The 20,561-nt window shown below is 48.9% G+C and overlaps 1 protein-coding gene across 5 annotated transcripts in view; it reads left to right on the top strand.

The window, feature by feature from the left end:
• Nucleotides 1-6,677: 6,677 nt before the first annotated feature.
• The window catches only part of TRAK1 (trafficking kinesin protein 1), a 111,386-nt gene continuing 97,502 nt past the window's right edge, over nt 6,678-20,561 (top strand). For 2 of the 5 annotated variants that reach the window (XM_025883662.2, XM_025883684.2), the window contains exon 1: nt 6,678-6,956. Coding sequence is in view for 3 of the 5 variants with exons in the window: in XM_025883620.2 (XP_025739405.2) it covers nt 10,461-10,551 (91 nt within the window). In the remaining 2 variants the exon portion in view is untranslated. Of the gene's footprint in view, nt 6,957-10,220; nt 10,552-20,561 lie in introns of those variants that run through there. The other 3 variants (XM_025883620.2, XM_025883639.2, XM_025883646.2) reach the window with 3 other exon arrangements.

Raw genomic sequence — 20,561 nt, 5'->3', positions numbered from 1 at the left:
ATAAAAAACTGTGAGTTGGTAAATAGGTGTCTGTGGCAGCTTGTCACAGCATCAGTGGGGGACTGATACAATCCTGAGGAACAGTTTGTCCCTTTTTGAAAACTTTTGCCGTACTTGGACCTGTTTGTGCAGAATTGCTAAGTTATGACAGTAAGTCACAGTCCCAGATATATTGAATGCCTTTGCCCAGAAAATGGAAGCCTCGAAAGCTCAGGCACCTGGCTGGCCGTGGAGGGAGTCACCCAACACCGGCTTCCCCTTGTCACCTGTTGGGCCACCAACCTGGAGCCCTGGTCTAGTTTTTCCCCCCGACAACCTCTGAGTTTGTCCTGACGGAAGCTCCTTTTTTTGGCCCTTGGGAAGTAGGTGAGTTGTGTCCGCAGAGGGCAGCTGTGTCCGAACAGTATCACTTGGCTCTCCTGCCAGGGGTCCCCTGTATGTGGGTGAGGGAGGAGGGTTCATGCGGATAGTACTGGGGAGGGGGTTTGTGCGGGGGAGGGGCTGATGACGCAGAAGCCTTCCCATAATATCCTGTGCTTTTGGGGCTCCTCATGTGGCTTAGCTGCAAGGGACAGTCTGGGTTCATGCTCGCTCAAGGTCTTCCCTGATCCGGATGAGGCATCTGAGGCCCAGAGGGGCAGCGCTACCTCCTCAGTGTCACACAGCTCTCTGGGTTCTAGTTCCGGTTTCCAAAACTCACATGCTGGGGGGTGGGGGTGGGGGACGAACTTGCACACGTGTACTTGTCAGCAACAAACTGGAGCAAGATGAGTGGCCCGTCACACCCCCTGACAACCAGGGGGCAGGATCGAGGGCCACAAGTTGAGAGGAAGAGTGAGGCAGGGGAGCCGGGATTAAGGGCCTCAGGCCGGAGGCCGGAGAATTCTCTCAGCTCGAATGCGAAGCCGCCTCCGGGCGTTCTCTCTCCTACTTCTTTCCCTGGCACGCCTTCGGCTGAAGAATTGACCAGGTTGCAGGATTTCTCACTCCTCTGCTGAGAAAAATGCCTCCTTGGCGCAGGCTCGGCAAGCAGAATTCAGGCGGGGAAACAGAGGCGCTTTCATGGCTCAGGACCATGCACTCTCACGTTGCCTAAGCCCTGTTTGTTCCCTCTGGCTGAAAGAGGCCTTTTGCTCGGGGTGCCAGGGTTTGCCGGAGCCAGAGAGCACCCAGGGCTGCGGCTGCTTTGTTCCTGGACCCCGTGAAGCCTCACAAATGCTCGCGTGCGGTACACGGAGGGGAAGGCAAGAGACCGGGTGCTGGGAATTGCCTTCACGTTGGGTTTCCGTCACTTGTTGCAGTGAAGACCTGGATCGCTGGCTCTGTGACCTTTGGAAAGTTACTGAACCTCTCTGAGCATGGCTTGCCTCAACTGTAAAATGGGGCTGGTCACAGGACCCCAGCAAGGACGGGGAGGTGGTGGTGGGTGGTGTAAGAGCTTCCAAAAACAAACTCTCAAGAAAAGTTGATATTGGTGGGGCACCTGGGTGCCTCAGTCGGTTAAGCATCTGTCTTCGGCTCAGGTCATGATCCCAGCGGTCCTGGGATCGAGCTTCGTGTTGGATTCCCTGCTCAGCGGGGAGTCTGCTTTTCCCTCTCCCTCTGCCCCTCCCCCACTCGTGCCCATACTGTCTCTCTCTCAAAAAAATAAAATCATAAAAAAAAAGTTGACATGGTTAAGACTTTACAGATGTGCACTGCCTCACAGAATACCGGTGTTCAAAATTGTGCACCTTTAGGTACATTCAAGGGTCACTTCTCTTACACAGTAAATAATTTTGGGGGGGAGCCAATTTGAGAATTTGTAAAACTGGAGGGTTTGCTGTGTGCTTAGCACGGTGCTGGCTACTTTACTTATATCCGTGTCTATAAACTGTTTAACAGTCTGAGAGATGTGGGTATTATTGCCTCAGAGAGGAGGAATCCGAGGCTCTGAGACATACAGGAGCTCATCTCTCCCCCCTCTCCCCTAAATGATGCTTTGGGATTGTTGGGGTCCCATGCTGGGTGGCCTCCTTTGCAGCGGCTGCTTGCCTCTGGAGTCTGATTGGGTGCCTGGCTCTGTTTATATCTGATCCTTGAGCTCTTAGAGACCCAGAGTTACCAGCAGAATACTGCATTATGAGTAAAAGCGCTGATAAACCACTGTTCTGGGAAACCTGATTTTTGAAATGTTAGGGTGTCTCTCACAGCACTCCTCACCTGCCTACACTTTGGGGAAGAAGAGAAGCATCGTCGCCCCTCCCCCACCATCCCTGAGGTCTCCCCAGGGGACACGGGCTCTGACTTTCTTCAAGCTAGAAACGGGGTGAGGAACTTGCAAGCCAACTTTTGAGGGGTTTATAGGTGAGGCTTCCTGATTCCTGAATTGTTGTGTGTGCGTCATCTTACATGAAATCACATTTGGTGTGTATTGGTCAGTAATGGAAATGATTCGGTGAGGTTCGATTGGCGCCATCCTGGAGAGCCCACGGGGTATGGTCCTCATCCCTGGAACACCTCAGGCGTGCTTCAGAAGGTTTCCTGTTGATTTTTGTTAGTCCTCAAGGTTAGCATTTGGAGTTGGAATTTGGGAGTTTAGACCCTTTGGTTCATATGTGGATCATAGAACTACCACTTCATAGCTTCAGAAGATCCTCAGCATCATTTGGACCAAATTCTTTGTTGTTCAGTCATTACTGTTTATTCTGTAAATATTTACTTAGTACCCAACAGGTGTCAGGACCAGCTTTCAAGATGCTCACAATGTGTGGGAGATGTGTGTTCGGGACAAGTGATGATGGAGGCATGGAGGTTGAGTCAAACACAGGGAGGCTTTTCCCAAGTGAACTCCATTAGGTAAACGCCACACAGCTAGGTATCACGTGGAGAAAGGTTTCACAGTGAAATAGGATGGGAAATGCTGGCAAGTGAATATTATGGTTGAATCTGCGAATCTGTGATTATTTTGAGAATGTTAGATGTACCTGGCACGGAGGCCTGTGTCTGAGGTGGATTATCTCCTCTTCCAGAATTTCAGTGGTTTGGGTCGGCTGTAATTTGTAACTTTTTTTTAAAATTTTTTAAAAAAATTTAATTATTAGTTGACAGAGAGAGAGACAGCGAGAGAGGGAACACAAGCAGGGGGAGTGGGAGAGGGAGAAGCGGGTTTTCTGCTGAGCAGGGAGCCCGATATAGGGCTCCATCCCAGGACCCTGGGATCATGACCTGAGCCAAAGGCAGACGCTTAATGACTGAGCCACCCAGGCGCCCCTGTAACTACTTTGTATTGATAGAAGTTTAGGTTGTTTTCCATTTTACTTTAATGGGCTAGAGATTGGTCTTTTCTTTTCAAGAAGAGCTTCTCAATACAGTGGAATATTATTCAGCCTTTAGAAAGAATGAAATTCTGACACATGCTCCAACATGGATAAACCTTGAGGATATTATGCTAAGTGACATAAGTCAGTTGCAAAAAGACATAGTATGGTTCCACTCACATGAGGCACTTAGAGTAGTGAATTCATAGGATAGAAAGTAGATGGTGGTTGCCAGGTTCTGGCGGGAGAGGGGGCTGGGGGGTTGTTTAATGGGTGCAGTTTCAGTTCTGCAAGACGAAAAGCATTCTGGAGATTGGTTGCACAACAGTGGGAATGGACTCAGTACTACTGAACTTTACACTTAAAAATGGTTAAGAGGGTACATTTTATGTTATGTGGCTTTTTTTTTTTTAAACCACAACAAAACAAAAATATTATGACCAAAGAAAGTCACGTGGTGAGCATTAAAATTCACAAATTATGGGATATGATGTACCTCAAGTGCAGCATATGTATATGAATGCACATGCCTATGTACTTAATTCTCTTCACCGGGGTTTGAGATGAGAAAATAAATTGTAGTAGTTCTGTTCTGCTTAAAAAAGAGAGGCCTCTCGAGCTTCTGAAGGCTTTGCCAATTGCGGCACATAAGAAGTGTACTTTGTACTTCAAAATGGTTGCTTGTGTTCCCTTTTGAGGCTTGAGTGAGCATTTGCTGATGTGCCCAAACTATGTTTTTTAGAAAGTGCTTATACTTTGAGCTATTTGTTTTTTTTTCCTTAAGATTTTATTTGTTAGAGAGAGAGAGAGTGCACAAGCAGGGAGAGGGAGAGGGAGAAGCAGACACCCTGCTGAGCAGGGAGTCCGATGCAGGACCCTGGGATCATGACCTGAGCCAAAGGCAGATGCTTACCTGACTGAGTTACCCAGGCGCCCTTGAACTATTCGTTTTATAACAGTATGTTTCTGGAGTGAGTGTGTGACTACTGTAAATTGAAGCAAAGGCGCCAAGAGGCAGGACAGTAGCAATTTAGGACATGTAATAAGAGTTTAGGCCAATTCCCTCACTTTATGGACTTTGAAAGCGAAAGTTGTATAATCCACGGTTGAGGTCTTCTTTAAGAAATCTGTGTATTTGAGGGCGCCTGGGTGGCTCAGTCGTTAAGCGTCTGCCTTCGGCTCAGGTCATGATTTCAGGGTCCTGGGATCGAGTTCCGCATCGAGCTCCCTGCTTGGCGGGAAGTCTGCTTCTCTCTCTCCCACTCCCCCTGCTTGTGTTCCCTCTCTCGCTGTCTGTCTCTCTCTTTGTGAAATAAATAAAGAAAACCTTGAAAAAAAAAAAAGAAATCTGTATATTTGAAACCCCTTGTTTAAAAAAAAGAATACATTGATTCGAGTGGAATTTTCCTAGCTTTCAGTAGAACAGTAGCATTTTGCAAAGGGAGAAAGTATTTCAAACTTCTGTGTTAGGATCATCTAGAATGCATCTGAGTACAGATTATGGAAGGTTTGAGTGAGGGTTCAGTCTGTTAGCGGGTTTAAAACTTTTGGAGGGCCATGTTCATCATCTCCCATCTCTCTGGGCCAGGCGTCTTTCCATGATGATAAACTCATATGGGCTCTGAAACTTCTTTTTTCGGCTGCGTGGTTACCTTGTCTGTGGTGGAGCTATAATGGACCCCCTGCTCTCTGTAGCACATTGGCCGTTCTTAGCATTTCACAGTGATAAATATCCTGGGCCCACGTCCACCCGAGCCAGAGGCCACATACATCTAGCCAAGGCTGCCCTCCTGAATTTATCATCACCCCTCCCATCCCAAGTAATGCCTAAAGCTGTTTCTTAAAACTCTTGCCAAATTGAACCTTTTTATAATTTTTAAATCTTTGTCAGTCTGATAAAGAGACTTTTTTTGGGCGGGGGGAGATCACTATTACGGTTCTTTAACATATTTGTGTGTGTGTGTGTGTGTGTGTGTGTGTGTGTGTGTGTATTTCTTTTTTGGGAACTAGAGAATCTTTATATCCTTTGACCATTTTTTTTCCCTTTTGAGCTGTTTGCTTCAGGTTTGTGAATCATGCGCATTATTTAGACATTAATTCTAAGTGTCCCTGGTTTAATTTCACTGCCATTTTACTGTAGCAGGCCTTCCTCACCTTCGAGTTCTTTCCGTTCATCTGTTCATTAGTGGGAGCCCGTAAGGTGTGGTTGGCATACCTGGCTGGAGCTTCCCCGGGAGTATCCGGCGTCAGATCTTTAAGCTTTTTAAATATCTGACAATGTCTTTCTGTTGTCTTTGCATAAAACGGTAGCTTCATTGGCTCACAGGTCTCTTCTGGAGGTCTCCTGGTCTGCCTCCTCAGGCCTCTGTGGCCTGCAATGTTTTTGGGATTCTGCTTGGGAATTCCAGACTTTTTCTTATCAGGAGGCTTATCCGTTTGTATTTGAATCACTGACTAGATGTTACAATCTGGTTTTATCCCTGGTTACCTTTCACTTTTCACCAGGGATCTACAGGCTCCCCAGCTCCTTCCCACGTTGTATTTGTGTATTCACTCTAATGAGGGCTGAATTCATTTATATCTAATCGGAACTCTTGGTGTATTGTGGTAAATAACCTCTTGTGGAGGGAAAGGTCACAGACCTAGGGCTGTGGTTTTTGGTCCGGACTGACTGTGCCGTGTTGGTGTTGGGTAAAATGTCTGTTAGCTTTCCCCTCTTTTTGTTTTCTTTCTTGTTAAAAAAAAAAAAAAGAACTATACTGGTTATTAACTATTAACTATACTGATTATTGTTATACTTATTAAAAAAAAAAAGAACTATATAATGGAGCAGTAATTCTCAAACTTTGTTGGGCCCAGGATCCCTTAAAAATTAGTGAGGATCCCAGAGAGCTTTTGTTCATAGGTGTTATATTGATTCATATGTATTGTATTAGAAATCAAAGCAGAAAAATTTAAGCCACAGCGGTACAGAAGTACACATGGCATTAATAAGCCTTCAGGACAAGGTGTCACCACACATCATGTGGTCTCCGGAAAACTCCCCTGTGCTCTGTGAGAGAGAATGAGGGTGAACTACCTTAGAAAATCTGACCTGCTGAGCCCTTCAAACTGGTCTCAGGGAACCCCAGGGGTTCTCAGGTCGCACTTTGAGAACTGTTGTGCTAAAGCATGTCCACAATTTACTGCAGTTTCTTTTATCAAAATCGAAGAATTTGGTGGGAAATACCTTGGTTTGAAGGAAACACTTTGCAGAATTTGTGATCTGAACCCACATCATCTCAGGGCCCTTATTTTGTCCTCCCCCCGCCCCCCCAGAGACTTTACTAACTCTGCTCTTCTCTCTGGATTGTCCCATAGATTCCCTGTAAGGAGCCCCTGCTGGTGTGCCAGACCTACCGGGGGCTGTCTACCCGACTGCCCCAGACTCCGGCAACGGGGCCCCCGATGGCAGTGGGCACCTCCCTGTGAAACCTGCCAAGCTGGACGCCACAGCTCCGCACGACGACACTTTGGCCAACTCTGTGCCCCCTTTGGAGGCGTGCAACCATGCAGTCCTAGCCTGCAGCCCGGGCATCCCTGAGGAGCACTATGTAAGCGAGGCTGTGGAAGATGCTCCCAGCTGCAGAGGGTACCGGGATGCCTGCACCATCACCGGTAAGGGGGCCTTTCCTGCCTTGGACAGAGTGGGGGGCCCAGGGGCGTGGCCACAGGAGTGGGTCTGGGGGGGGTGTGAAGGGCCGGGGAGAAAAAGTCTGAGTGCAGAGAGTCGGAGCTTTGCGATTCCGAGCCCCGCCATGCAGAACCCACGTGAGATGAAGAATCGCCGCGAAGTTTAAGGATGGAAATTTTGAACCCTGAGCAGCCTGTGGTGATGCTCAGTGTAGTTTGGTGCTCCCCCCCACCCCCACTGAGGCTCAGTGTCTGATTCACACATAAAGACAGGTGGAATGGAGATCACACACGATTGCCTTGTGGGGTGCAAACCTGGAGAACTGCTTGCGGTGCCCGGCACCTACTGCCAAGGCTTGCCTGGATAGCGCTTCCTACAGATGCTTGCATCAGTCACACCTTCCCCGTGTCCCAGGAGCAGAGTTCATCATGCTGGAGCTCTTGCTTGTTCCTTTCCCCCCCGAGGGATCATCGGGACAGCACACGCAGGGGCTCCGAGCAGATACGGTGTAGTCTGGGGTGCACAGACAGCAGCGAGGAGCATTGTTAGAGTTACATCCAGATGCCTTCATATCAAAGTTCGCCCTGGTTCTCATTTTGTCTGCAGTGTTTACTTTTCTCCTCCTGTTTGAAACAATGCCCGGTGACAGCTGAAAATGTGTAGATTTGCTTCCAGTAGCTTTCCACTGCTCTGTCTCACAGTTAAGCCTGGGGGACCTCCTGTGTATCAGGAGTGTCCCAAGTACGGAGGGCCACTGGGATGGCCCAGGATCCCAGCCTGGGTGCCTAGCCCTTATGCTGGGCTCCGGCCCCACGAGTGAGTGGCCCTCTGGCTGCTCCTGCACTGAATCCCGCCCCTGCTGGCCTGCCCACTTCTGGAAGGAGACATTTCCTCCAGCTCCTCTCCCTCCACGTCATCCATTTCCCCTTGCTCATGGAGCTCTCCTGTGAGCACAGAAACGTGCTGTGATCTCTCCCTTTGTAAAAAGACTCATTTGCAGCCCCCACGGCCAGTGCCCGTACCCATGTCTCTGCTCCTCTCTGTGCTCACTGCATCTTCTCTTCTGTTCTCACCTGCGTCCAGTGCGAGCAGGCTGCGAGCCCCCCATTCCCCCAGCACTGAGGGCCTCGTCCAGTGCAGGGGTCCGTCCTCAGGCTTCATCTCCTTACCTTTTCAGCAGGGGTTGACACTGCCGACCACTCCCTTCTCCTGGAAATCGAGTCCTCCCTTGCCTCCCTGATTCTCCTGTTCTCCTACCTTGCTGGCTGCTGGTCCTCCCGAGCCTGGGGCTGTTGGAGGGCCCAGGGCTCAGTCCTTCTAAGCCCCTCGGTCTCTCATCAGCACCCGTGCCCCAGGTGATCTCCCCCAGTCGCCAGGATTTAAAATCTGCCCCACGCTGACCCCTGTCCTCAGACTAATCCTCTCCCCTGGAGGCCAGACGTGTTGGTTTAACTCCACATACAACATCTTCGCCTGGATGCCTATAGGTATCTTAAACTCGAACAGCCAAAAATGAACCGATTTCCACCTCTGCCTGCTTTTCCTGTGGTCTACCCTGTCTTTATAAATGGTACTCCTGTCCTTCCAGTTGTCCAGGCCGGATACCTCAGAGGCATCCATGGCCTCTATCTTTCACACCCCAGTTTGCTGGGAAGTCTCTTGGCTGTGTCTTCAGCGTGTCCAGAATTTGACAGCTTCTCACCAGCTCTACGGCATCTACCCTGTTCTGTGCCACCTTCCTCTTATGTCTGGATTATTGCAGCGACCTCCTAATTGGGCCTCCTGCTTCCCTGCTTGCTTCTGTGCAGGCTGTTCTCTGTCTACCCACCAAAGAGGCTTTTTAAACACACAATCAGATGATTTATTTAACTCTTCTGCTCCAGACCTCCAGTGGGCTCCTCTCTGACTGTGGCGGGTTGTGGTCTCAGTGATAGGGCTTTCCTACCCCCCTGACCGTCTCATCTGTGCCCACTCCACCCCAGACACACTGGCCACTTTGCTAATCCTTGGACTCACCAGGAATGTGCTGCCTCAGGGCCTTTGTTCTTGCTGCTGCCCAGCACCTGGATCACTTTACCCCCTGATGTCCTCATGATTCCCTCTTCACTTTCTCCAAAGGGCATTTCATTAGAGGCCTTTTCGTGACTGCCCTTCTCCCTTTCCTGGGACTTAGTCATGAGCTACCATGTGTTCGTATTTTAGGGCAAGGACTTTGTGCAGCCCTGAATCCCAGTGACTAAAATAGCATCTCACTAAGGCCAGTGCTTGGCAAGTGGGGTCTATTATCTCCTTTTTACAGGTAAAGAGACTAAATCATGAGAGGCTCAGCATCCTGCCTAAGATCCCTGAGCTCTGAGGGGTGAGATTTGCGTGCAGGTTGTGACCCCGGAACAGGAGTTCTCACCCCCCCCCCCAGGAATACAGTCCAGTGGGGTGGACAGATGAGCAAGTGAAAATGGACAGTGCACCGTGGATAGCACAGTGATAAGCACGGGCACATGGGAGCACGCTGAGGGGGGTGCCTGGCCGAGCCTGGGAGGGGGAAGTTTGGGGGAGGACCCATAGGGCTTCCTGGAGGAGGCAGTGTCCCAACTGCGTCCTCATTTGTCCAAGCGTGTGAACTAACTCCCAGGCTTCCAGTGGCGTCTGTGCCAGCGAAATCCAGGAAACGTCCAGCCTGTTGAAATAGTTTTACTTTCTCTGAACGTGACAGCCGAGGACAAAGAAATGGTAGAATGCAGTGCTGAAACTTCAAACGCCACAGGGCGTGGTGCCTGGGGGCCCTTTGCTGGGACGTGGGTGGCAAGCCCCGAGGACAGCTGAGCAGCAGAGCTCAGTGCTGTCCCGTTTGGCGGTGGCTCAGTAAACAGGAGTGTAAGCACAGACCCTGTTACGTGTTCAAGGTGCTGGGCAGCCCGATGATGCAGCACCTGCTCAGGTTCAAGTCTTACTGGATGGTCACTGAGAGGAGGACACAGAGTGAAAAATATTCTTGGAGAGACCTGGAGTGTCCCCAAGAATGCCTCTGTGCCTCCAGGGGCTTCGCCAAGCGCAGTCCCAGGAGCCCACTTGGCATCCGGCCTTTGATAAATACCCTCCGCCCCTGGTTCCCAGCGAGCAGTGAGGTGAACAGCAGACTTTTTGTTCCTCTTTCATTTTTAGGCAGAGCCCAATGTCCAGCACAAAGCCCTGCTCCCCTGCTCCTCCCCCCTCCCCTCAACTTAAGGATATCACATTTTGGGGTGCGTCATTTTCTCTTTGGGGCGGTTTAACAAGATGAGCCGATAGGGTGCCCAGGCTGCCTGGAGTTACGTAACCCATTGTGCCTCCGGAGCAGCTCACAATCTTAGGATTTGCCTCAACAAGCAAACCGAGAAAGCTGCTGAGGAAGGCACAGGAGGGTAGCTGTGCCGAGGTCCTGCCCGCGCTGGGGTTCTCATGGAGAGTCCCCTTTCTCACTGAACTGCCTTTGGAGTTGATTTCTGTACATGGCATTGGTACTTCAGTTCGGGCAGCCCGTTGGGGCCCAGCCTCTGCCAGGACTCGGCCAAGGCAAGCTCATTCGGACAGACTCCTGTGGTAAGTTGTCTGCTGTTTGTTTTCTCTGCGGTGTGGCCGGAAAGGAGAGGAGACCACAGGAGAAGTAGTGTCTCTCCTGCCCTGTTCTGCTTGGTGGGTCGTCCTTGGGCACGTGTGGGGAAATTGCAGTATCGCATCACCAAAGGGCAGAGCCGAGGGCCCTTAGAGGCTGCTGCCACCTCATCCCCTCGTCCCGGAGGCTCAGGGCAAGCAGTGACACGCGGCCAAGAGGGGCAGCTCTGAGTTGGGACCAGGCCTCCCGGGCTCCCACCACCTTCCCCTTGTGGTTCATTGCAGCAGCTAAACAGGGAGGGTCTCCCAGCCCTGCTCTGGCCTCTCCAACTCTTCAGTTTTTCCTAATTCTGTGTCTTCATCCTGGTTTCTCAGAACCTCACCTGGCATCTGGGTCAGTGAGGACTTTTTTGAAAGGCAAAGAACAGAGTTAGCGTCTCCCTTCCTCCTCCTCTCTTTTCTGCCTTTCCTGTTTTTTTTTTTTTTTTTTTCTTTACTAAGTGTGCTTGGCCCCGTCCGTACCTCTGATCCACACCCCAGTGATGGAGAGCTTGCAAATCAGCTCTGCTCTGGCTTGTCTCCCCTGCTGGGGGGCCGATCAGAGTCCGGTGATGGATGAGTGTCTGGTATCTGCCCTGCCTACATGCTGTTACCAAGAGCTGTCTGGGCCCAAACCCAGTAAACTGAGAGGCGAGCCCCTCTCGGCCTGTTCGAATTGGTTCAGTTTTTCAGGACATTTAAGAGTTCGGATGAGAGATGATGGGGTCCCGTGAGTGTGTGAGCGTGGGGGGGGCTACGTAAAGCTCCTTCAGGCATGTTCCATGATTCTGACCGAATCAGAAGAGCTCCTCAAGGCCAGCATTTTGCTGGGGTCCAGCATGAGAACTGGTTTTTGCCCCGAGCGCTGGGGGCGGGCGGAGGTGTAGCTGACCAGCGGCGGCCCCATGAGAATTGCTCCCGCTCTGCAAATCCACTGTTTAGGATTTGTTCCTTTTCCATCATTAGCCTAAGCCATCAAACTAGATGGTTTATCCTCTGAAAACATGCTCAGAGAAAATATTATGGGTGTTTTTTATGAATTCAGTTTAATGTCTTTGCTTTTATTGGTTCATGTCTGATGTAAAATTCCTCATGTGTTTTCCATTGAAAAGTTATAACCTAAATGGTACTTGGCTGAATGAAACAGAAAAGAATGGACCGTGAACTATCCCTTCTTTCATGGGATGAGAAGATGTGAATTAGAATCCAGGGAATTACACGTGTATGTTTTCTAAACTCATAACTTGGAAGTGTTCTTTTCTTCTTCTTAGTGGAATGTGCTCTGTTTAGCAGTTGGTTTTTGCTCATGGAATGCAGGGGGAAGGCCTCGTACGCTGATTTCCAGAGCTAATGTTTAATCTTCAGCAAAACACGCAGTCATTCATGTCTCTTTTAAGCACTCTATAAGTGATTGTGGAGGCCAACGCTGATCCTCCTTCCCCATCAGTCCTTCATTGTGAGGTGAGTGGGGAGAATGTTTGTCACACAGGGTCTTTGACATACATTGTAAAATTTAGGTAAAACGCGTTAGTAAGATTCTTAGCATGCAGTCGGGAAGCTGTAGTTCCAGGTGCTTGATACATATATTTTTATCTTCCTAATTGGTTTTCGTTTTGAATTTGAAACAAGTTTTGAAAGTATCCAGTGTATTCCTGTTAGTCTTTACCCATTTTAAACCATTTCAGGAAGCTGGCAAATAGTAAATTATGTTAAGCAAAATTAAAGAAGGATCTTATTATTCTTTTTAAAGATTTTATTATTTATTTGAGAGAGAGAGAGAGCGAGAGAGCACACAAGCAGAGGGGAAGGGGCAGAGGCAGAGGGAGAAGCAGGCTTCCCATTGAGCAGGGAACCTAATGCAGGGCTCTATCCCAGGACCCTGAGATCATGACCTGAGCCGAAGGCAGGTGCTTAACCAACTGAGCCACTCAGGCGCCCCAAGAGTGATCTTATTTTAAAGTATTAATCAGGCGTGCTTTGCAGGGGCTTCAGAACATCGATCCTAGCAGCAAATAGCATTCCTCATGGTGTTCCTTCAGAAGCTCCATTTTCATAATGAATTTATATTAATTTGATTTGCAGGTATCAGAGTGAGGTCGCTTCATGCATGCTTTTGTCAAGGTGCCCTCTTTTCGATGTGACCAGACCAGGGTTCAGAGGCATTTGCTGGCTGAGGGGCCAGGTGTGGGCCTCTGGCCTCAGCACCCTGTTTGCCCCCTTGGCCAGGGTCTGCTGTAGGGGCTTTCCAGGGACTTGGCGAGAGAGGGTGTGTGGCTGCCAGGAGCAGGCCTTGCAGCTGGGTTCAGATGTTCCCCTGTCTGTGCAGTTCAGCGGTGACTCTGGGACTTGCGGCCCAGAGAGACCTGTCTGTGTTCCCTGCCCTCCCCACCCCCCGTGTGAACATTGACGGATTTGAGCCCTTCCAGCTGAGACCATCATGAACTGGAACTTTATAGCTGTAATTAGAACTGGAACAAATCAGATTTCATAAATCTTGTATTAGTCAGGGCTCTCCGGAGAGACAGAACCAACAGGATATACATATATAAAGAGGTTTATTATAAAGAATTGACTCACGGGATTATGGAGGCTGACAAGTCCCAAGGTCTGCAGTCAGCAAGCTGGAGGCCCAGGGGACCCAGTGGTGTAGCTCCAGGCCAAAGACCAGCAGCTTGCAAGCTAGGAAGGGCCAGTGTTTCAGTTTGAGTCCAAAGGCAGGAAAAAATTGATGTCAGAGCTCCAAGGCAGTCAGGCTGGAGGATTATCTTAGTCGAGGGAGGTCTCTTTGTTCTATTCAGGCCTTCACCAGATTGGATGAGGCCCACCCACATTAAGGAGGGCAGTCTGCTTTACTCTGTCTACTGATTTAAATGTTGATCTCTTCCAAAGATTCCTTCACAGAAACAGCCTGAATAATGTTTGGTCAACTCTCTGGTCATCCCATGGCTCAGTGAGGTTGACAGTTAGCCATCACAAATGCTAACAACAGGCTGACCTTACAAGTGGTTGCTCCATGCCTACCTAGCAGGCTTCCAAGCACCTCTGGGGAAACTCATTTCGTCCTTGGCACAACCCGGCTAGGGTAGGGGGTGGGGTGGGTATTGTTATCACCCATACCTTTAAGGAGGCGTAGAGTGGAGTGGCCTGTCCTCTCATGTAAAATAGGGGTCCTTGGGGTTTAGACCCAGCAGTGGCATTTGCTGAGCCTATTTCAATGAACTTCCTCCATTGTGAAAATTTTTTTTTTAGAGACAGAGAGAGCTAGAGCAAGTAAGCAGGGGGAGGGGCAGAGGGAGAGGGAAAGAGAATCTTTTTTCTTTTTTTTTTAAGATTTTCTTTATTTGAGAGAGAGTGAGAGAGAGCGCGTGCACACAAAGGGAGAGGGAGAAGCCGACTCCCCGATGAGCAGGGAACCCGATGCGGGGCTCCATCCCAGGACCCTGGGAACATGACCTGAGCCGAAGGCAGACGCTTAACTGACTGAGCCACCCCAGCACCCTGAAAAATTTTTTTAATGATTTCATTTAATTAGGGTTTTAAATTATAAAAATAATACATTCAAGTGGTAAAACTTGGATTATACCAAAGCACAGCAATGTAGAATAACTCTATCATCTATGTAGTTTAATGGTGTTTTTTAAAAAATCATTCCAAGAAGTTTTTTTTCTAGATTCTTTTTCAGAAAAACACAAATGGGACCATACCCTATACCCTGATCTGCATTTTAAAAAAGTTGACACTACCACTTACGATTGTTTCATTACGATACATGTAATATTGCCTTAATCTTTTAAAATAGCTACAGAGTCTCCTGTTGTTTCTCATCCTTATCATTTTTTTTTAATCCAGCAATTCTCAGGTGTACCGTTCCTTTTTATGACATATTTTAAAATTTGTCCTTTATTAATTGCAAATGGATAAATCACTCATCCTTCTCAAGACCACTTTTAAAGAACCAGCATCACGCCCCACTGTAACGTAGACGAGAAGCTAAAGCAAACCGCTGTGACCTGGATTTCAGCTGCGATGGCGTGCACATGGCCTCGTCAGCGTGCCTGACAGTCAGGTCCTGCCTCTCTGCGGGTGGAATCACCCGGAAGGTGGCAGCTGCCAGGGCAACTGACTGTGTGCTGGGCACTTAAGGTCCAAGCAAGAGCCGCTGTTTGGGGCAGACCCCTCTTGGTGGAGCCTTTACGTTATTTCCAGGGTTTGTGTTTTAACAGGATGCCTGGGAACATTCTTGCATGTGTATCTTTTGGGTCACTTATCCTATGTGTCTGTAAGGTAACAGGGGATGTGCATTTAGAATTTGGTCTATACCGCAGCACTGCTTGCACCCATTAGTGCCTAGTGTGAGTGTGAGGGAGTGGCCGTTTCTTGCCAACTCTGGGCATCAACTCTTCATCTCAGTTAATCAGGTAGTCATGAAGAAAGGTACTTCATTTTATTTTGTATCTTTTTCATTATGAATAGTCTGTACCCCTTTTCTGTTGCATTTTATTTTCTGCAAATAGCCTGTTGTGTGTGTGTGTGTGTGTGTGTGTTTTGTTTTTGCTCATGTTTCTAATGGGTTGTTGACCTTTAAGAGGTATAATTGAGTTTCTATTGTGTGTACGGAGGATAGGGCAGTGTGCCAGGTTGAGATTCTTTTATGTTTCAGAAGAGGAAAAATGTCTTAAAAATAGTCACATGAATTACTGTTTAACTACTATTACTATTTATTTGATATTCATAGAAGCAGAGGGTGATAAAATATTATATAAAGGGGATTTTTGAAGTGGCATTTCCAAGAAGGTTTCTATGGGAAAGCAGTATTTAAGCAGAAGTCTGAAGGGTACGTAGGAGTTTGCAGGGTGGGGATGGGAGAAGAGCATTCTAAGCGGTGAAGACAGGGTGAGCAAAGGCCCTGTGGTGGGAAGATTATTGACAGTAATAGCTAACATTGATAGAACACTTACTATGTACTAGGTGTTGTCCTAAATGCCTTTTATATCTACCTGCATTTAATTCTCCTCTATCACTTATGCAGCACACTACCCCAAACCTTGGCCGTTTAGAACAGCAAACATTTATAGTCTCACATATTTCTGTGGGTTGAGAAGTTAGGAGTAGCTTAGCTGGGTGGTTTTAATTCAGGGTCCCTCGTGATGTCGACGAAGGCTGCAGGGGATATCGACGTTCCCAGATATTTGAGCAACTATGGGATGAAGACACTTGTGAGAATTTCTGGAGTGGGGACTTTAGTTTTGATGGATGTTGCCAGAGAGGTTGTATTTTTTATTGTTCAGATAAAGTGGGGGTGTCTGGGCCCACACCCCCTGCACCCCCCTACACCCCGGGTATTAGCAAACACCTCGCACTTTGCCAACTGAGGTGTGAAAACAAGAGCGCAGATGGTCTCGATTTATATTCCTCTCAGTACATAGAAGGAGTTTTTATTTTTATTTTCCGTATCTGAGGAGAAATGCTTCTTAACAGTTTCTGTTTTTAGCCCATGGAGTAGTTACTTCCATGATTCCGTATGAGAGAATAGTAATTTACACTTTCCTTTCTCTCTTTGCCAACGGAGGAGAAGGTCTCCTTGTACCTGCCTCACTGGCTTGCCGTGAGGATTCGCCGAGTTACTACACGCAGAGTGCTGAGCATGCTGTGGGCACATAGTAAGCGTTCAGTGAGTCAGTTTCAGTGTTGTTACAGTTGCCTGCCGTCTATGTATCATCTGTGCTTTGTCTGTCTGTCTCACTATCACTGTCTGTTCATCTGTGTGCATTTGGCCTGGAGGAGAGCCCTGGGCTGCCTGAGGCTGGGGCGGTAGGTGGAGGGTCGAGGGGAAGGACAGCGGGTTGCAGAGTTTCACCTGTTGCCCTTCTGCTCTCCCTTGGTTTGCTGCCCCTTCCCCCTCTTCTGTTTGTCTCTCTGTCTCTGAGCCTGTCCCAGGGCCTCTCCGCCCTTTGCTGGGCCCCAGACTTACTCTGTCCTTTCTGACATCAGCGCGCTCCCATCTGTCTCCCAGAAACGTGCTTATCTTTTACCCACCCATGGCTCTTCTCTCACTTCTTCCTTCCTTTGCCCGGCTGGGTTTGTTCTTCCTTTTTTGTTCTTTTACTGCTCTTCTTGTTCAGGGGCCGGCTTTGCGGGGAGTGGCAAGCTGGGCTGGATTTGGCTCCCATCACTGGAAGGCCTTGCCAGGCAGCCTCAGGGCGGGGCAGGTCTCCGAGGCTTCTGGGGTGCTGGGGAGGCAGAATTTGTTTCTCTCCCTGTCTGATGGGAATGATGGACTTACTGGAGGGAGCAAGTGACATATTATTGTGAAATACTTAGAAAATATGAGGAGCCTAGTAGCACCTTCTACAGTGATGGAAATGTCCTCCATTAAACGTCTTCATAGATTTGTAGCGTATGATCTCTGTTTTTTTTTTTTTTAAAGCTTTAGTCCTTCCATTTAATAAGATATATAGGGTGCTCTCCTTTTATGCTTATTCTAACATAGTTCTGTTGAAACCTTAGTGGACATACATGGGGTTTGAGAGGAAATAAGGGTTGACCCACTGTACTTTCTCAAGGTGCCATGAACTTGTTCCTGTGGGAAGTCCACCCACCCCCATATTTCAGCCCAAACAGACTCTGCCAGTATTCCCAAGGGAGAAGCAGTGTGGCTTCCTGGGGTTCTCAGCCTAAAGCATATTGGCTTTGAGGCAGAGACATCCGGGTGTGTTTTACGGCTACAGCATTTACAGTGGGACCCGGGGCAAGTCAGCTGGTCTCTGAACCTGTTTCTGCGTCTCTAAAATGGGATGACAGTAAGAACCTCAGGGCCGTTGGTACTCATTGTGGTGATTCCTATTAAGTACTTGGTACAGCGGTGCAGGGAAGGTGTTCAGTAAGGACTGGTGACTCTTTTTACTTACAGGCTCTACTTAATTCCCATTTTGGTGAACGCTGCCTCCACCCAGCCCAGTTTACCAGGAAATCTGCTACAGTCCTTGCCCATCGTCCTCAGCTGGCGGTTCACTGCCAGCATGGCTTGATTTTGAATTCCAGAAGTGAGGAGCCACGTTTTGGATCACCCGCTGGGGTGTGTCCTGTGCCTTATACAAACAGGGATCACTGTGTGTTTGTGATTCGAGTCTTTAAATTTCGCAGGTGTCTGTCCTGGGAAACAGACTGAACACATGCATGTGGACACGTGGTCCGTCCGAGGCTCTGGGAAGGCCTGGAGGGCCCTGGCTTTTTAAACTGCAGTCATACCAGGACCTGCCTCAGAGCCAGGGGCCAGTGGGCATCCCGTTGCCGGAGGGCTAGCTCAGAGGACTATTTTCAGTTTTCCTTTGCTCGTTTCTTTTTACTTCTCCCCTTCTTTCCTCTCTTGTCTTTGTCTCCCCTCTTCTGCCCTCCCTCCCTACTCCCTTTCCCCTTCTTTCCCTGCTCTCCCCCCCCATAAGAGAAACTATTTTTTCTCTTTAAAAAATATTTAATTTTAGAGAGAGAGTGTGAGCGCATGCTAGCATGTAGGGGTAGGGGCAGAGAGAGGGGGAGAGAGAGAGAATCTCAAGCAGACTCCCTACTGAGTGTGGAGCCCGACACATGGCTTGATCTCGCGATCCTGAAATCAGGACCTGAGCCAAAATCAAGAGTTAGATGCTTAACCGACTGAGCCACCCAGGTTTTCTGAAACCCGAAGTTCAGATGCCCCCTCCTGGCCATGACCTCTTTTTTCTTTTTCTAAAAATTTTACAACAGGGGTGGATCTACAGACTCTAGAAGTTGTGCCACATTCGGCCAGAACTACTTAGGTAAAGACAGCAGGTTGCAGGCCCTGCTGGGTTAATGTTTTTTAGTGCTTTTCTGGCACACGGAGGAGGTGAAGGTGGCCTGTTGTAAACTAGTTCCTTTCTTGTGTCTGGGTAATAGGAGCCCTCTTCTGTTCTCGGACACATCTGGGATAATGAAGGGGCTACATAATACTGATTTGGGATATGCTGGGGTTTGGCTAGAAGAGGAAGATAAGTAAAGGTGTTTCCCAGCCATGCTGCTGGGTTCGTGCAGGTGAGCAAACACTAGAGAAGGGACTGCTCCTTAACACTGTGCGTGCAGCCATTGTGCAGTAGGTCTAGGGAATTCTCAGATGGAGCTAAATGGGAAGGGAGGGCTGAGCATTTGCATATGAGCTCTCGAAGTCTTCAGGAGGGAACCTGACCACTGGGGGAGTGAAGGAAGGAGGGAGAGCATACAGAGACTGGCCACTCACTCTCTGGGCAACGGGAAGCTGCTGCAAGGTGGTTTTACCCTGAATTACTGCCCTGCAGAGAGGCTGTTTCAGACCTTACCCAGCCCATCTCATCCCCAGCCCTGCCACCCCAGCACTGTGTCAGAATAGGTGATGGGGTGCTGGGCGTGGTGGCCCCTCTGAACATGGGAGTCCCCAGCCTTCTGGAGCTTTCCACCAGCCCCGCGGTGCTTTGTGATTTCCCCTAGTGCTTCCGGGAGCCCAGGGGCAGGGCAGGGTAAGGCAGACGCTTGTTGTTCCTGCAGAATTGGGTGAAAGTACTGTGGAATGAGGAGGATAGTTGAAGCAAAGGGCTGTGGGATTCAAGCTGGAGGGAAGGGCACCATAGAGGCAAAGTGGAGGGATCACGGGGCAGTGGTCTGGATGTGGCACAGTGGGAATAAGTGAGGGGGAGCTGTGAGGAGAGGGGGCTGGAGGGGCTGGTCGTGGTCGGGAGGGGGCACCTGAATTTCAGGTTTCAGAGGTGGCCCAGGTGCAGCTGGCAGAGGTGGAGTGTGTGGTCCAGGGAGGGACTAGGAAGTGGACAAGTGAGCGTGAGCCAAGGGGTGGCGTGAGTCTCAAGTGAGCAAGGGTAAGGGCAGGTGGAAGAAAACGAACCATCTGTGGCTGGAGGAGTCAGAGAATGCGGACGCTAACTCCAGACCCCGTGTGAACCATCTCAGAGCAAGACTCGAATCTTCTTCCAGGGGGTTTTCAGCCCTCCTGGATTTTGATCTGTATGCTGGAACATGTATGTGGGCCGAACTGAAACTTCCTAGTGGGAGAGAACCTTCCTTCTTCTTAATGGTTGGAAAGACGATGATGATAAGGCTAAGCCTAGGGGCATGGTCACCCTGACATTCCTTCTCTTATAGGAATTCTGTTCTCATTTTCAAACCAACATGCTCAGTTTCAGCTTGTCTGATAAATATAATTTTACTTCTTTTTCGGTATCAAGAAAAACCTTGACAACAGTCCATTCAGATGATCATAACTGCAGGTGTGAACTCCATTGCTCAGTTATTTCAGCTCGATTTCTCCCTATTTATGGGGGGGGGTTGTGGTGGGTAGAAATGGGAAGAGACACGTCTGATTTGAGAAAGGGTGTGGGAGTCCTCTGGTGCCCAGTCTCCTTTTGCCTGGGACCAGGAGGCTGGGAGTGGCCCGCCAGGTGTGCACGCAGCACCACCTAGTGGGCCAGGGAAGCACCAGCAACGGGAGTGGCAGCCTTAACCCGGAGACCAGATATGTGCGGTGCCCTGGGGTCCACAACTTCTGAAAGGGACTGAAGGAAAGAGGAGGTTAATTGTCCAAAGAATCCGACAGGGAGGACAGACAGCTTAGCTGGGTAGAACAAAACAAATCTCCCTCCGTTCCTCCATGCCTTCCTCTGTCTTGTTCCTTCCACCTTTATTTTAGTTGATCCCCATCTGCTGTTTGCTGGAGTTCATTCCAGAATTTTTTTTTTTTTTTTTTTTTTTTGCAAGGGGGAGGGTATTATGAGAGCCAAGCGTGACCATGTCTTTCCTGCTTAGGCTGCTGGTTAGGAGGTCCTGATGGTGGTGTGATTTCAGTGCCGTGCAGGCAACTTTATTCTTCTAGCTCTCAGTCATCAGACATCATATCATTTTATTTATTTATTTTTATTTTTATTTTTTTAAAGATTTATTTATTTATTTATTTGAAAGAGAGA

The sequence above is a fragment of the Callorhinus ursinus genome, unplaced genomic scaffold (genome assembly GCF_003265705.2).
Source record: "Callorhinus ursinus isolate GAN/ISIS: 27379988/994484 unplaced genomic scaffold, GSC_fseal_2.0 scaffold1, whole genome shotgun sequence".
Lineage (NCBI taxonomy): Eukaryota > Metazoa > Chordata > Mammalia > Carnivora > Otariidae > Callorhinus > Callorhinus ursinus.
The sequence above is the reverse complement of the archived record's forward strand: the minus strand, read 5'-3'. Positions and strand labels throughout refer to the sequence as shown.